Below are 16,875 nucleotides of genomic sequence, written 5' to 3' on the forward strand. Positions count from 1 at the left end.
TTTACCATCCATGCACTTTTATTTCAAAAAGAATGTGTGGTAGCTCAAAAGGATACGGTATAACCCTATAAATATAAATATTAGCAAAACCGGGGTCTTCCCCAGCACAAGGCAACATATTGTAGTGAAGAGCATGCACTTCTTCTCTTGCCAGCTCTGTGGCTTCAGACAAGTTGTTTAACCTCTCTGAGCTTTATTCCTCATTTATAAAGCATTTACCCTGTAGCGTTGCTGCTAAATTGATGTTTAAGGCAGGGTAGGGGCTTGATGGGTTTATCTCATCATCTTTTAAATGTAGTCAAACACCTTCAAATACGTTTGTTTTGCCAAATACAAGTCAATTCATGTACTGACTAAGCTTTTAATTATGATCTTATTGTTAACAGTTATCATTTATTGAGCGATTATCTATGTGACATTATGTTATCTTTGTGCAAAGCTCTTTTTATCCATTGTCTTATTTTACCCTCATGATAATTCATTTTTAGAATTATCATGTAAGAACTACTGTTTTCTGAATAATGGAAATAGGCAGTCGTTAACAGAGCCTTTAAGGGCCTGTCTTTGAAATCACTATGGTTACAAACCAGAAATTCTCCCCATCGCATCATTCGTATGTAAAGAGTTGCAGGTGCGTCCCAGAAGTATATTGTATGTGTCTTGTACATGTTTTATTCCATGTGAATAGCAAGATATACATATTTCTAATTTATTTGTTATGGATAAATCAGCATGTGCATGGAGGAAATTATTTAAATAATTTAAATAAGAATTTCTTCACGTTGAGGAATTATTTCAGTTTAAGATTGTTGAAATGTGACAATAATTGCAATAATTCTTAACTTCTCCAAAAATACTGCAATTGAAATATGCAGATATTGATACTATTTAAGAGTTTCTAAATATTGTACTGAAGTACTTAATTTCAATATTCTGTTTCTCACGTTTCCAGCAAAACAAGCTTCTCTATATTTTATATTCCGTGGAGGTTTTTTATATCGTAGATCTCTCATCAAAAGCATTTTTTGTTTTGCTCTTTGAAATATTTACAAAGTAGGTGTCTACGATTGCTTAATTTTAAATGCTGACACCCTTTCTCTTATTTATTTGAATGTTGAAAATAAGGTAAACATAGTAACTTGTTCTTATAATTCTTGAAAATCTGCCAAATGAAAGGAGTAAATAATTATAGTTCACACTTTAAGAAAGTCATCACTGTAAGAATTAATATTTTTCAAATTGAAATTAAAGAATCATTAAGGCTTGAAATAAATTAGTAAAACAGACATCTTTGATAAACTTTATAAGAAATAGGAAACATAGGCAACCTTAGAAATGGAAAAATTGTATTTCTTAAAACTTACAAGAACATTATATACAATTGTTTATTAAGACATTGGAAAATACAAATGAAATGGCTAATTTCCTGGGAAAACCTAAATTGGCAAAATTAATTCAAGAAGCAGTGAATAGCCCAACAAGATCCTTAATTAGAGAAATTCATGATATTATAAAATTTTAGAGCTAGGGAAGCTTTTAAAGATCATAGGGTGAGAAATCTCAGGGTTGGCCCGGTGGTGCAGTGGTTACGTTCACGTGTTCTGCTTTGGCAGCCTAGAGTTCACGGGTTCAGATTCCAGGAGAGGACCCTCACACTGTTCATCAAGCCGTGATGTGGCAATGTCCCACATACAAAATAGAGGAAGATTGGCACAGATGTTAGCTCAGGGCCAATCTTCCTCACAAAAAAACCCCCCACCCCTCGTAATTAATAAGTGAGAATGTTGAGGTCCAAAGTTTTTGTGGCAAACTAAAAGAATTCTATTCATTAGCTTTGGAAATTAGGAAGTCATAGGTGATTCCTGTGGGAGGGGAATTCAGGGGAGATGCTAGATGGCAAGAAGAAAGTACATGAGCTTAACCTTTCAAGAAATTGGGCCACAACTAGAAAGAGAAAGAACAACCCAAAGAGAACCACAAATAAACCAGTAAAAAGGAGTCTGATTGGTTGGTTGGTTGGTTGGTTGAAGATAGAGATTTCAAACAGATTTGTGGACTAAGAGATTATGTATCTAGGAACTAATTAAAGGAGGAGAGTATAGAGTTGACCAAATATGGGACGGAGAGTAGTTAACTATGTATCAAGCTCTTTGTGTGTATCATGCCATTTAATCTTTACAACAATGCTATGAGGTAGATGCTGTTATTATCCTCATTTTTACAGTGAGGAAATCAAGGCACAGAGATTTTAAGTAACAACCAGTAAACGGAGCAGTCAGTGTGAACACACAGTGTGACTCTAGGGACTTGCGGCTTAGGTCTACTGCCCCATCTCCTGGAAGAAGGGTTTGCTTTGCAGAGGAGGAGGGGGTGGATGAAGATAGGGGGAAATTTCAAGGTGAGGGGCAAAGGGAATATGAAGATAGCGATAATACAAATGGTCTGTACCTCATCAGTAGTGTTAAAGGCGGGGTCCTCTGATATAAGAGAGCAAGGAGGAAAGCTGGAGTCTAAGAAGGAGGAAGAAGATTGTGAGGATTAGACTCTGAATGAGCAAAATATTGTCAGAAGGCAGTGTGAAGTGGCTAAGGAAGTGCACATGCTCTGGGTCAGAGCCAGTGCTTAACCCCTGCTCCGTGCTCATTAACCGTGAGACATGGCGGAGTTACTTAGTTTCTCCAGATCCTCCTGTGCAAAGCAGGGATGGTGACCATCTGACTACTTGTAATTCTGTTTTATATCATTAGGAAGACCTCTATCCTGCTTTCTTCTCTTTTTAGACTGTCTGGATTATTCCTTGTGTCTGATTTTCTCTATGGCTCAGAATTGGCTTGTCAAACTAAAAAAAGAAAAAAATTAAGATTTGATGGGAATCGCACTGAATATATTGATCAGTTTGGGGAAGATGGACACAATGTATTTTCCATTTATTCATGCCTTGTTTTGTGTCCTTCAGTTAGATGTTACAATTTTCTACATGAACCCTCCCACAGTTTTGTTAAATGTGGGTGCGATGTTTTATAGTTTTTGTTGTTATTATGAATAGGACCTTTTCTTTCATCTGATAATCTTTCCCTAGTGATTTTGTTTTATGGGTACAGTTTCTTTTCTCAGTTTCTGAAGAACTTAATTAGCTTTTGAAGCTTTTATTTTTCTGTTACCCCTATTGTCTCTCCCCATTCCCCACTTTTTCTTTTTCTTTGCTTGGCTTTTTCTCTTTTTTCCATGTTGAAAGATTTTCTCAGTTATTTGATTATCCTTGACTTCGTATTCACATATAAAAGCAAGGCCCTAAAAAGTGACTTGAAGCTCTGCATGGGTAGATGGACTTATTGAAAGGAGGATTTCACAGTATGTCAATCAAGGAGGAGCCAGTGGATGAAGATTTTCCCCTCAGGGGAGAATTTCAATCTCTGACCCGCTGGCATCCTGGGAGTAGAAGTGGGAGGGAAATGTGGGGCGGGCCATATGGTTTAATACATACGTGGTGTCTGCCTTGTGCACCTGCCCACTGCTGAGACTGGTGCCTGAATTCAGAGCCCAATCCATTCATTTTTTTCAGAGACTATCCTTGCCTGTGCTGGTGCTGGGCTGCGCTGAGTTAGGAAGGAAATAGAGTTTTAGCTTCCTTCAGCATCTTCTCAATTTGTCAACACCTTGAGTTCACTGTTGCCTACTGCAGAACAGAATAGGCTACTGGCTTAATAACTTGTTCATTTTAACATGGTTTGGGAGGGAGAAGAGGGAGAAATCTGTCATGATTAGTTAGAAATTTTGTATTACTTATTGTTAATGTATAGGAAAATTAGTTTTGTATATTGATTTCATGTACAGGAAATGTAATTTTTGTATGTCAATCTTGTATCTAGCCACCTCGTCGATTCTTATTTTTAATAGTTTAAAAATCGATCCTCTTGGGTTTTCTGGTAAGGCGATATATATTTCTGCAATGATGGCAATATTTTCTCTTCCTGTCTGTTACCGTTTCTTATATTGTTTGGTGAGGACCTCCTATATAATAGAGAAGAGCAGAGGTTGTGGTGGACATACTTGTATTCATGAGCGATGGGGTTGCATCTAATATTTCACTATTAAAATATGATTTTCATCATAAGTTTTGGGGAGATAACCTTTCTTAAATAAGAAGGTTTTCCTCTATTCATAATTTGCAATGAAGATTTTTTAAAATGATACTTGGGTTTTGTACTTTATTGTAATGTTTCACATTTATTGATATCATATAGTTTCTTTAATCTATTAATATAATAAATTATATGGAGGTCACTTTTAATCTTGAATCATGCTGAATTACTGGACTCCCTCTTACTTGATAGTGATTTATTACCCTTTTACTATATTTCTGGGTTTGATCTTTAACACTTTCATATATATATGTAGATAAGTGGAAGTGGCTTATAGTTTTCTTGTTCATTTTGGTGTCAATATTATACTACTATATATTTATAATTTATAATAAGTTATAAATTATAATTTACTAGCCTTGTAAGATGAGTCAGATACTTATAATCTTTTTCTTTGTCCTGGAAATGTTTTATAAAATGGGAATTATATATTCTTTAAGTTTGTTAGAATTTGCCTGTAAATTTTTCTGAAATTTTTGTCATTTTTGAAGGATTATTTCTTCAAATTTACTTTTCAGTTTTATCTAATATTATGTTTTTATCTCTCAGGCCAGTTTTGATCATTTATGTTTTTTTAGAAGAATGTCCATTTTATATAAGTTTTCAACTTTATGTATGTACAGTAGATGCTATTCTTCTTTATACTTTTAATAACCTTTTTCATACTAATGTTACTTATTTTGCTTTCTCCCACCTTATAAAAAAATCCAAATTGCCAAAAGTTTAGCTGTTTTATTGGCCTTTTAAATCAGCTTGGACTTTATAGATTAACTTGATGAGTTTTTTTTTTTAATTTTCCATTTTGTTAATTTCTGCTTTTATCTCTATTAAATTTCTTCTTCTGATTTAAGTAGCCCATTTATTTTCATTTTTTATCGTTTTCTATTTAAGACTTTAACTATACTGAGTACTGTCATAGCAAAACCTCACGTTTTGATATATAAATATATATATATATATATATTTCCTTGTTTTTCAGTTCTAAATAGTTTATAATTTAGACTATCTTTAATTTTCTCAATTACTTGAAAGTTTTTCCCATAAAAGGTACAGAATTTTCATTTTGATTTCTAATTTCATTGCATTGCAGTTTGTGAAAATGTCCTATGTATTATAAACTTTCTTGAATTTATTTTATTTTACTTTCTGTCCTCAGACTAGTTAACTTCTATAAATATTTTATTTGTATTTTAAAGAGCTGTACGTGTTCTGTTTCTTACGTATAATGTTGCAAAGAAAGAAGATTAATCACTTTTATTGGTCATATAATGTTCCATATTATTATTTTTTTTCACTTTTTCTGTGACTTTCTGAGAACTGTAGGGTGAGTTTTCATAATAAACTTAGTTTGATGGTCTGTCCTTGTAGTCTTCTCAGTTTGGGTTTCAGATACTTGGAAACATTGTTCTTAGTTCCGTGGAGATGCGTTCCTCTGGGACCTCCGTGCAGCCTGCTCCTTGTGTCAGTATGAAAAGTCCTTCATCTCTTTTAATGCTTTTTTCAGTATTAACATTGTGCCATCTGATTTTTGCATATTAGCATTTGCTTAATATAGCTCTTTTCTTTTTTCTCAATCTTCCTGTGTCATTGGGTTTGAGGTATGTCTCTTTACATACAAAAAAAATTTTGATTTTTTTTTAGCGAATATGAAAGTTCTTAACTTTTAACTAGCGAATTTAGAGCATTCCCATTTATTGTGATTTCTCATATGTTTGGGGCTATTCTTGTTTTTTTTTTTTCTATTTATCATATTTTCTAGTTTGTTGTCTCTTTGCCCACCTTTAATTGGACTGAGAGATTTATTCTTAGTTCTGTTTTTCCTGTGCTATTTTACAAATGTGCTATCTGTTTCTACCTTTTTGTGGTTACCCTCACATTGCTAGCATAACTGTTCAAACACATTTTTCTCCCATCTAGAGTTACTCAGTGTCTCTAATACTCCTGAGAACAATAAAAAGGCTGAGCATGTTTTCCCCTGCTCTCTCTCAACTTTTGTCTCTCTCAACATTTAGTTGTCATTAATATTATTTTGAATTTTATATCCAAGAATTATGTAGAATTTTATATCTATATTTTAAAAATTTAAATATGTATACTTAATTTTTTAAACATTTATTTAGACTTAATATGTTTTATTACTTTCTTTGCTGTCCGTTACTTCGTTTATCTCCTTTTCTCCTCCAGGTTTCTTCTTATTATTGGTTTATATTGTCCAGGGTTCTGTCAGAGAGAAACTTGAGGCAATAAACTTCAAAGTTCCTTTCAATTCTAAAAATGTCTTTATTTCTACCTCTCGCTTGAATAATAGTTTGGCTGGGTGTAGAGTTCTGTCTTCAAAGTTATTTCCCTTACATTGTTGCAAATATTATTCTCCTGTCTTTTTGTAGCCTGGGTTGCTCACAAGGATTCTGATGTCAATTTCATTCTTGTTTCTTTGTAAGTAATTTTTCTTTTGACCCTGACAGCTTTTAAGATTTTCTTTTTATTCTTGATGTTCACAGATTTCATCACAATCTATCTAGGTGTGTGTGTACCTTTAACTTATCCTTCAGCCAGAGGGTCATTAAAGTTCTGAGAAATTTTCTCAAAATATTTCTTTTAAATGCTGTCCTTTCCCCCAATTTTCTCTATTTTTTTCCTTCTGGAAGTTTTTTAAACAGATGTACGAACCTCCTGTCATCCCGTCTCGTGACTCTCCTCTTTCCACGTCTTCATCTCTGCTTCCATATCTAGTCTGGGGCTGTGGTCGTCCTTCTTCAGTCTGCCGCCGCTGGGTTCTGTTCTTCAGGCATTTCTGACAGTTTCTAGTCTATCACGGTTTACACGTCTTTCCAGTTATTTAATGAAATCTTTCCTATCATCCCTAAGGATTTGGGGTGAAGGGTGTTCATGAGGGTGATAGGTATAAACAGTGCTCAGTTTGCCAATTCAAATACCTTTTCAAGTTTTGTAGTACTTTTTAACCACACTCATAAGCTTTACTCTAAAGCAGGACCAAATTGAGATGCTAGTGAGTGTCATGTTGAAATGCTGAGCTGTGAGGACCTGGCTACTGTGGGAGTCAAGAGCAGACACACAGAGGCTGGATAAGGAGAAGCTGTAAGACTAGGGGCCATGACAGTGGGTCCAGTGGTAGGAAGACTCAGGTGACAAGATATGAATCTGTTTACAGAAAAGGAGAGTCGGAGTTTGAGATTTATAAGGAAAAAAATCCCCAGCACTGAGGGGATCCGAGGGATGGTTGATCTTTGAGGATTGCTGATGCAAGACTGAGGTTACGTGGGAGGAGAGATTGAAGAATCCTGAGCTACAAATGTTAGAATGGCCAACCTTGCGGAAAGTGATGTGACAAATGTGGAAAATAACAGAGTTCATTTGAAAATTGCTATTTACAGAAGTTGTGTTTTAAAAAGACAGCTTAGCAAACATCAGTAGAAATCAGTGTGTGTTCTGTGATGTGGAGTGTCTGACTTTATGCTGATTCTTCACACAATGATGAAAGAAAATGTATCTCCATCTCTCTCTTTCTCAGGATCATGGGTTTTGCTGTAGTCTTCATACAAGATTACTTTTGTGACTTCAGACCTCCTTAGTCCGCACATACACGTTCCTTAGGTTGAGACAGCTCACCCCATGCTTGGGACACTTTCTGAACAGGGCTGAGTATCCATCTGACCACAGTAGGATGCCGTTGCCCATGGTAGAAGGGCTCACTTCCCCAGTAACTGTACATTTTCCTGCACATGTTGTGGCCCCATGACCGTCCAGAGAGACATACATTATTGAAATAAACGTCAGTAGCCCAAAATTATGTGGATTTCAATTTGTATTAGAATAAAGTGAGTATCGGGAAGTCTCAAAGTCACAAACGTGGTATAAAGGGAGCAAATTAAAAGTTTCTGTACTGAGACATGGAGCTTCTTATTATTTCTTATAAAATTTCAGCACATCCAGCACTTAGCATTTAACATTTCAGCATTTCATATGGTTTTATATTACCCAAATTGATAGTTTAAAAACAGAGAGGGAGTACCTTTGCTAGCACATACAGTTGAGATGAGACAAACTGGTGGAAGGAAATGACATGTGAATTAGACAGTGTAACTAGTCTTCGGGTGTAGAGTGGAAGAGTTGTCTTTGAAATCCGAATTGGGATTAGGGACTGCGGATCAGGAAGGAACAAAGTAGTCAGCCTAGATATTTAAACCTTAACTGGGAAAAATTCTCAATGTCTTGAGTATGGAAGGAATCACAATTGGTGGAAGCCACTGCATCATGCCTGGCACAGGAGGGAGGGTATGAGGAAGAGGTTCCAGAAATCCATGACTTTCTTGTACTGAAAGCCATAGCATCTTTGTAAGAATAAACTAAGTACTAAGTAGATTTAAGCACTATTTACTTAAATAAGGAATCGCATGCTGCAAAATGACGACACCTGCCTTAGTGTTACTTAACACAATGATAGTGATACAGGTGAACCGTCGGGCGTGTGCTGCCTGCCTGCCAGCACTGCTCACCTCCTGTCCATTATCCCTCGTCACTGAAACAACCTGGTGAGGGGCCAGCCCCGTGGCCGAGTGGTTAAGTTCGCGTGCTCCGCTTTGGCGGCCCAGGGTTTTGCTGGTTCGGATCCTGGGTGCGGACATGGCACCGCTCATCAGGCCATGTTGAGGCGGCGTCCCACATGCCACAACTAGAAGGACCCACAACTAAAACATACAACTATGTACTGGGGGGATTGGGGGAGAAAAAGCAATAAAAATATTTTTAAAAGATTGGCAACAGTTGTTAGCTCAGGTGCCAATCTTAAAAAAAAAAAAGCAACCTGGTGAGATAAACATGGTAAAGTTCTTTTTATAGGATTAAAAGAACTGGAAAGCTAAACTAACATCTGGTGAATTTCAACCGAATAAACAAATAAAGTGAATAATTTGGGCCAAAGTTTAAAAAAGATATTCTGCTTTGGAGTGGAGGTGGGAGATGGAGTTTGTGTTTTTATACCTTTATTATGAGGTTTTTATGATTTTTTTCCTGGTTCTGTGTTTTGCTCCATTCAGTTTTTGGAAACAGCGAGACTGATACTGACAAAGGAAGAAATGAGTTTGGTTCCTGGTTCTGGTTTATAAAGACTTGCATTTTAACAAGATTTACACAAAGAAATTATACCAACAGTGAACTAAGTAGCAGCCTTTACCAAGATGAAGCTGCTCATCTTTGCAGACGAGTCACAAGTAACTGAGAATTGGCACCTTCAGAGTGATTAAGTTGCATAAAGAAAAGAATCTATGAAATCCTGGCTGTGTCCTGTCGGTGACTCGATTAGCTTTTCAAAATGATTCGATTAGGACCCACAGTGTGCTGTAATAACACAGAGCGCTGTATTAAGTACTTTAAAGTACAGATGTTATTTTCGTTCTAGGCTATTAGCCAAACCTTGTTTTATGCTTTCCTCTTATACCTTAAATATCACACTTGTATAAAAGCAAAGTAATTTTTCCTTTTGAAAGGCTGTTGCAATGTAATCTTGACATCAACACAGATAAAACAACAAAGAGTTATCAGTTAAAAAGAAAGGATGAAGAATGTAGCCAAAAGAATTATGCAAAATGCCTGTAACTTAAATTAAACCAAAGAAAGGACCATTCCCATAATTATGTTTCAAGAAAAAAATTCAAGTAAGGCAGTCGTTTTAATCTCCCTTGAGTGTAAATTTACATCCAGGCTTCTCATAAAAAATTGAACACACAAATGGAATTAGGACATATTTTTTTCTCTCATAGATATTGCATACAGCATAAAGACTACAGGGTTTCTATTTCTGTACCTAATTGCTCTGTCACAGGAGAGAGGTAGATATTTGCCATCAAAGCAGTGGGTTGGGGATTAACGATCCTCGGAAGGACACACGATCCCCGTAGTCACTGTGGGTCTTTCTTGTTTCCACAGAGCATCTGTACCACCACCACTGCATTTTTGCACTTTTTCTTCCTGGCTTCATTCTGTTGGGTTTTGACTGAGGCGTGGCAGTCATATATGGCTGTGACTGGAAAAATTAGGACACGGCTTATACGGAAACGCTTTTTGTGCCTTGGATGGGGTAAGCATACTAACACACCTTTTGTGCTCTTGTTAAAGTGACTTTGCACTTACATAATGAGGCTGTGGAGGGTGATTATCTCCAGGCTGCTTTTCCCTATGTCCAACTTGATATGTAGAAGTGGAGACATAAGGGGCTGGTCATTTTTGAACATTCTTTGGACATTTGGAACTTGAAAAAGCAGTACGTACTGCATGACCATGTGCCTGGTCAGTTAACAATCAACAGTGCCTACACGGTGTGAGGTGAGACCTGAGATCTCTATAGGCGGAAAGCAAAGCGTTCTCTGCTAATGTGTTCTGAAAATGCAGAATATCTTAGAATGGTCAGGGCTCAAGGCATGACGTATTAGTCCTGTACACTAGTCGTGTACTCCCTGCAAGAAAACTTTGAGGCATCTGTTCCAAGAAAGCTGAAAACAGTTAAAGACTACAGCTCTTTACGTCACAGGGAGAAGCCATTTAGAGAGTGAATGAAACCTCATGGCTAGTCAGTGGGGGCCTCGAAGGAAAAACAGAGTTGTTGAGAGACTGAGAATTAGTTAATTCTTTGCCAATCTTTATTAGGAAAAGTTTCTCTCAAATTGCCTCATGAAATGGACATCTTGAAGATAGATAGATCCATGCCTTTCAGAGGGCTGATTCTAATGTTTAATTAGAATTAATTAGTAAGTTTAGTTTATTTAAAATTAATTAGTTTAATTGATTTAAGAAACTAGTTTTGGAAAAACCCCAGGATTTTGTCATGTTTGCCTTTGAGTTTCAAAAGATTTGCACTAAAAATATCTGGAGAATTTTGGGCCAAATATATAATAAATGCCTAATGTCACAGAAGACTGGAGAACAGGATGCTAGAGGGAAACAGAAAAATCACAAATAAGTGGACTTATTACAATTCCAGAATAATTCATGCTGGAAAAAATAGGATCAAGAACGCTTAAACGTTATCCATCAGGTTTCGTTGAGGAACTGTTATGTCTGACTGATGTCTCAGGGTCTTTGCACAGGCAGATGGGAAGGCCGTTAAGAGGAAACTGGAGCAGGTATTCTGCTTACACTTTCATGAAACTTTTGTCTGGATTTCGTGTCAAAGACTTTCTAAAGTTGGACTGATATTGAAATTGGGACAATTTTGTCATGAATTAATACCATAGGTTCAAGAAATACAGAATGCAAATAAATGAGACTTTTCTTGAAGTTTAAAGAGTGGCGATTTTCACAATTGGTAACTACCTTATTTAACATCGTTACCAAAGTTCTCGAGGAGAGGGTTCACAGCTGGTCTACAAGTTTATAGCTACTGTTCAACTACTCTGGTAGCAATAGAGCTCAACCGATGGTGCCAGACTCTCAGGTGGTCTGCGAGGGGGCAGAGTGTGGCATATGAGTTTCGTTATGGCAAAGTGCAACATAATAAATTTGGAATTTTTTTAAATCTAAATTGTATGGAATGAAGACTATTTACCCTTCAGCTATTATCCCGGGGAGAATTTTTTGTTTCTAATTAGCTTGATCTAGCCAATCAAAAAAGTCAACTAACGACAAGCATGAAGAAGGAGGAAGAGAAGAAGGGGAGGAAGAGGAGAAGGAGAAAAAGGAGGAGGGACATTATGTGTGTGTGTGTGTGTGTGTGTGTCTATATATATATATATATATGTAGAGAGAGAGAGAGAGACCAGTATTTGTTAAATACAGTGTGTCCCTCTGAGATGCTCTCCATAGTTTTTGACATTGAACCTCATGAGGGAATGTTATGTGACTTGAAAAGACTCACAGAAGAGAAGAGCAGGAAGGAGGGAAAATGGTAGGAAGAAAGGAGATGGGTGGAGAGGATGCAAGAAGATACTTAGATGATGGATTTTCCAACCTGAAAAGGCAAACATGATCTTCCTGAAAAGAAGACATGATGAAAACTTAAAAAAAATTTAAAGATCATAAATTGGACTGAGCGCTATTCACCAAGACGCAGGGAGTTTCCATTGAACTCCGTGCACGGGAGTAAGGTGAGTGTGGTTCACAGAAAGCTAAACTTACAGATGTCAGGTCAGAATTGGTGCTGGTATACAGGGACTGAATTCCAAGAGGTACTGAGCAATGCGTGGAGGTCCATGAGAGAAACTGACACATGTTTCTCACCTTCGTTCGGGATTGTTAAAGGAAGATAACCAGGGAGCCTCAGAATTAATTCCTTAGGGCCCCTAACCCTGTTGCTACATTCTTGTTATTATGAGTAAATCATAAAGAATTAAGTGATGAGATTTATTTCTATCTTATTATACGCACAACTTCATCTGGATCAACATGTGGCCAACTGAATGTTCCACTTCCGTGATATTCCATCACACCAGAACATCAATTTTTTGCCTTTCTGATTTTATAACTATAAATTTCCTTTATAAGAGTGTAAACCCCTAGGGAAAAAATAGCTTAAAAGATATACTAAATCTCAGTTATTAGTTTCCTTTAGACGCATGTCAAATGTAGTGGTAACCTAGCAACATTGGAGAAGTGCACAGAGTTAAAAACCCAGCTGTCGCTCTGATATTTTTGTACTTGAAGGAAATTTTGTAATGGGAACACACTTTATGAAGTGATTCATCCAAAGGTAGTTCCTCCGATTTAAGCATCCTGAGTTTGTCCTGGCTTTTCTGGAGCCAGCGCGCACAGTGGTTAGAGATGAATGTGAAGTGTGACAATGCTTTTCTTGCAGGTTTACCAGCATTAGTAGTGGCCACATCAGTGGGCTTCACCAGGACAAGAGGATATGGCACTGATCATTAGTAAGTCCATCCACAGTGACAAAGCGTGTTTATGATTAAGTAAAGCATCAGGTGGGCTTCGTTAGTCTTAGATGGCGCTGCTGAGGCTCCCATTTTGCCGTTGAGCCATTAACAGTGGTAGAAATCTCGTGAGGAATGAGGTAAGGTAGCTCAAATGCACAAAGCTTAGGAAGCAAATGCTGCAGCACTGTTCAGAATCCTTGTTTTAATTTCTCATTTCATAAGACCAGTGTATCTGGTTTTTAAAATATTTCAGTATTTGCTTTGTATGTTCATTCTCAAAAGTAATTTTTTAGAACTGGATAAGTCTTGATAAGTTTACCTTTAGAATGTGATTCTGATCTGAGCTTCTCATTTCATTGATGACAAAATATGTTGGTATCAACCAAGTTTTGTCATGTTAGTTCCAGTTTTGTTGCTATGTTAGGGTAATATGTACTAAAACTTACAGATTAGGGGAATCAATAGATTCCACGTTAGAAAATGCCTGGGCTATGGAAGAAATTCAAAGGAAGAAAAAGGGATATGGGGTCAGCCCATCCTAACCATAGCTGTAATACTGATCAATTCTACGAGAGAATTTATAAGGAAAGTTTGCATTTACTATTTCAAATGTAAAACAATGCTCTTTCATGTTTTCCTTCCTCTGCTCTTTCAAGTTGAGGAGGCAGTTCAGAAGCGGAGAGAGACATGTGCATCTTATTAGAAGCATACGTTTTAAAGTGAGAGGTTCTGTTTAATTGTCTTTGGGTTTGCTAATTATGCCCTCTGCTGGGTTCATCCAAACTGAGAGTGTGTCAGGAAGCATCACTTCACCTGCTCATCCCAAAGGAACTTCTGAAGAATTTAAAGAACTCCTGTGATCAGAGCACTTGTTTCTCTTATGCAATCTATGTTATCGAGAAAACCATGACATTGTCTGTTGTAGAGTAGTGCTGACACAGCACGATTCCCTTTTAGCTATTACCTTCTACAGTAGTGTGACTTTTTTGGCATAAATCCAGTATTTGAAAGGCACTGTGTTGGGGACATGGAAAGAAGGAGGATTATGGATGATATGGTTCCAACTTTCAAGGAGTTTGTGTTTAAAAGCAAATACAACACAACGAGTAATCTATCAGTTGGAAGATTAACTTACAGAAACATACAGTAAAATTTAGTGGCAGTCTCAGAGTCACGAAACTAAAGTGTTCTATTCAAACTAAGGGCTTTTTCTCTAGGTATTTTATATTAAAAAAAAAAAAAGATATTAACTTGTCAACCCCAAAGTGGGAAAGTAGAATTTTATCTGTGCGCTGTTATGGCAAGGAGTAATAACTAAACACAGACTTTGAATACACACACACACACGCTCATGTTATGTATATATTGATGTATGTATTTGTGTGTGTGCATATATATCTAATTACTAGATTAAATATCTTAATTAAGGTATAATTTACACAGACTTTCACCCTATCAAGTGTATAGTTCAGTGAGTTTTAACAAATACATAAGTCGTATAACCAGCACAGCCAATATAGAATCTCTATTCTTAGAAGAGAGAGAGAACAGTTATTATTGGTTGTTAACTTTGGAGGCAGCATGCTCAATCTGTGGACTGAGAAGTAATGTCGAAAGGGTCAGATGCCAAAAAGCAGTTGCATGAAATGGTAGGCGTGACCCTGCGTCAGCTGTGATAGAATGATTCCTCATACTGTCCCTGCTTCCACTCCCCTGGATCGTGCACGTGCAGATGGGCCACCTGGCAAGGCCCCCAGTGCCGGGCCCTGTGCCCTCTTCCTGTTCCTCCTGTGATGGAGGGCGTGTTTCTACCTCCGTGGTTACCCTGTCTCTCGGTGCAACCTGCATCTCTTGGTGGATTTAGGGATGGAAATAAACACAGCTGCACTTAAATTCATTCAAAAGCTTATGTTTAGTGAATTTTCTTAGTAGTCTGGGGAAAAAGTAAAATTAGAAGATAAAAAAGCATGGGAAATGTAGATTATCCATTCCCTGTAATGATGGCTTTTAAACCAGTTCTTCCCAATACCTCAATGGCCTCCGGAAGAACAGGTAAATGGCACATCGAAGACTCTAAAAACACACTCTTCTTGCTTAAAAGTATATTTGAAAAATCCCATAATGGATATAAAGCAGCATTTTACAAAACTTAAGTAATAGTCACCTTTGTACTGAAAATCAATATAAAAACCTCACGGCAAGAGTAATTTGTCTAAAATGTTTTAACTGCCTGAAAATAAGGGCTTATAGTAAAAGTTTCTTTTCCTCCAGAGATATATAGCATTTCTCGCTCTAATTTTAGCTTTTTTTCCACATCTTCTATGCATTTCTTTAATTAAAAAATGTTAAATGTGCCAAAATTCCAAACTTATATGCATAATCTGAGTTATTAATTTCTATCTGCCGCTTCAGTGGTTTAACACGTATCCCTAATTTTTGTTAGTTTTTATCTGATGTTGTTTTCAGCTGCTGGCTCTCTCTCGAAGGAGGACTGCTGTATGCTTTCGTTGGACCTGCGGCTGCTGTTGTCCTGGTAAACACTGACATCAACTTATTTTATTTTCTTAGCAAAGAAAGGCTACTTTGTTTCGATTAGAGTGACAATTTTCTATTTGTTGTGTAGAAAATTTAAAGTTCAATGAATTATTACTGAAATTTAAATATCAGCCGCTATTTAGTCCCGTATTACTCAAAAATATTCTTACTTTGAAGACAAAGGATATTAAATGTGAGAGTGTGGAATTACAGTAATTTCACATTTGTGAAGAATGAGTAAATTTCAATAAATTCTTCCTCGTTGATGTATAGAATTTCATCATGGGTCATTTCGGCTGTATACTATTCTGTATGATCTATGTACTTATTAAGATTGAGAGATCTGCGGGAGCTATCAGCAAAAAAATATATGCCCACATGGCAAAGTTTCCCAGCCTTAGTGCTGCAGACATTTTGGACCAGATATTTCTTTGTTGTGGGAAAGTCTTGCGTATTTTAGGATGTCCGGCAGTGTCCCTGACCTCCTGGATACCAGTGGTCCCCTCCAGTTGACAGAATCAAAGAGGTCTCCAGACATGTCCCAGTGTTCCCGGGGGGCAAACATCACCCCCTGTTGAGAACTCCTGCCATATGTCGTGCACAAGGATTTAAAATTTTTCTTTTGGAATCACAATATAATTCCTTTACATGTGTAATAGTAGGAACACAGAAATTTCCTACCAATTTGCCTTTCTTTCTCTCTCTCGGAATTTATTGATTACAAATCTGTCTTGTCCAACAAATCTTTGAAAAATATAAGGAAGGAAAGAAATGGTCTGAATTAAATACAAAGATCCATATTGCTGTGCAATTAGATCTCTAATTGGAAAATTACCCTTTGGTTTCTTGAACAATTCATTCAATAAATTAGAGGCTAGTGACATCTTTCTTAATAACTTGGTGTGGCTTTTTTTTCCTTAAAAATTTGTTCTCCCTCCTCCAAATCATAACAGGGAGTAGAAACTGACTGTGATTCACAAGAAAAATAAAATCCAGGCGTGAGTGTTAGAGAAGAGTGTAGGGAAATTGAAACTATTGGACACGTTTTTTGTCTGCTGCATTGAATTTTAGTTAATCAGTTGAATTATTTGTCTGAGCTACTAGGTTAATTTACATATAACCCTAAAATGAAGAAACAGAGTATGTGTGTAATTGAAGGACCAAAGTCTTTGGAGTGGTGATGAATTCCCTCGTGATTAGAGTGTAGATTAATAGAATCCATGGAATACACTTTTTCTTTTGGTTCAAATAATGAAAAGTATAAAGATGAATAAGCCTCTTGATGAAACGGTGTCTTGTCAGGAAGCTGTGAAGAGTGA

At 36.8% G+C, this 16,875-nt stretch overlaps 1 protein-coding gene across 8 annotated transcripts in view; it reads left to right on the plus strand.

Annotated features, from left to right (window-relative positions):
- The window catches only part of ADGRB3 (adhesion G protein-coupled receptor B3), a 644,987-nt gene that overhangs the window by 577,944 nt on the left and 50,168 nt on the right, over positions 1-16,875 (plus strand). For all 8 annotated transcript variants that reach the window (XM_070584837.1, XM_070584838.1, XM_070584839.1 and 5 more), the window contains 3 exons: positions 10,089-10,239; positions 12,949-13,018; positions 15,488-15,554. In XM_070584837.1, coding sequence (XP_070440938.1) covers positions 10,089-10,239; positions 12,949-13,018; positions 15,488-15,554 — 288 coding nt within the window. The remainder of the gene's footprint in view (positions 1-10,088; positions 10,240-12,948; positions 13,019-15,487; positions 15,555-16,875) is intronic.

Source organism: Equus przewalskii, chromosome 19 (assembly GCF_037783145.1).
Source record: "Equus przewalskii isolate Varuska chromosome 19, EquPr2, whole genome shotgun sequence".
In the NCBI taxonomy this organism is placed as follows: domain Eukaryota; kingdom Metazoa; phylum Chordata; class Mammalia; order Perissodactyla; family Equidae; genus Equus; species Equus przewalskii.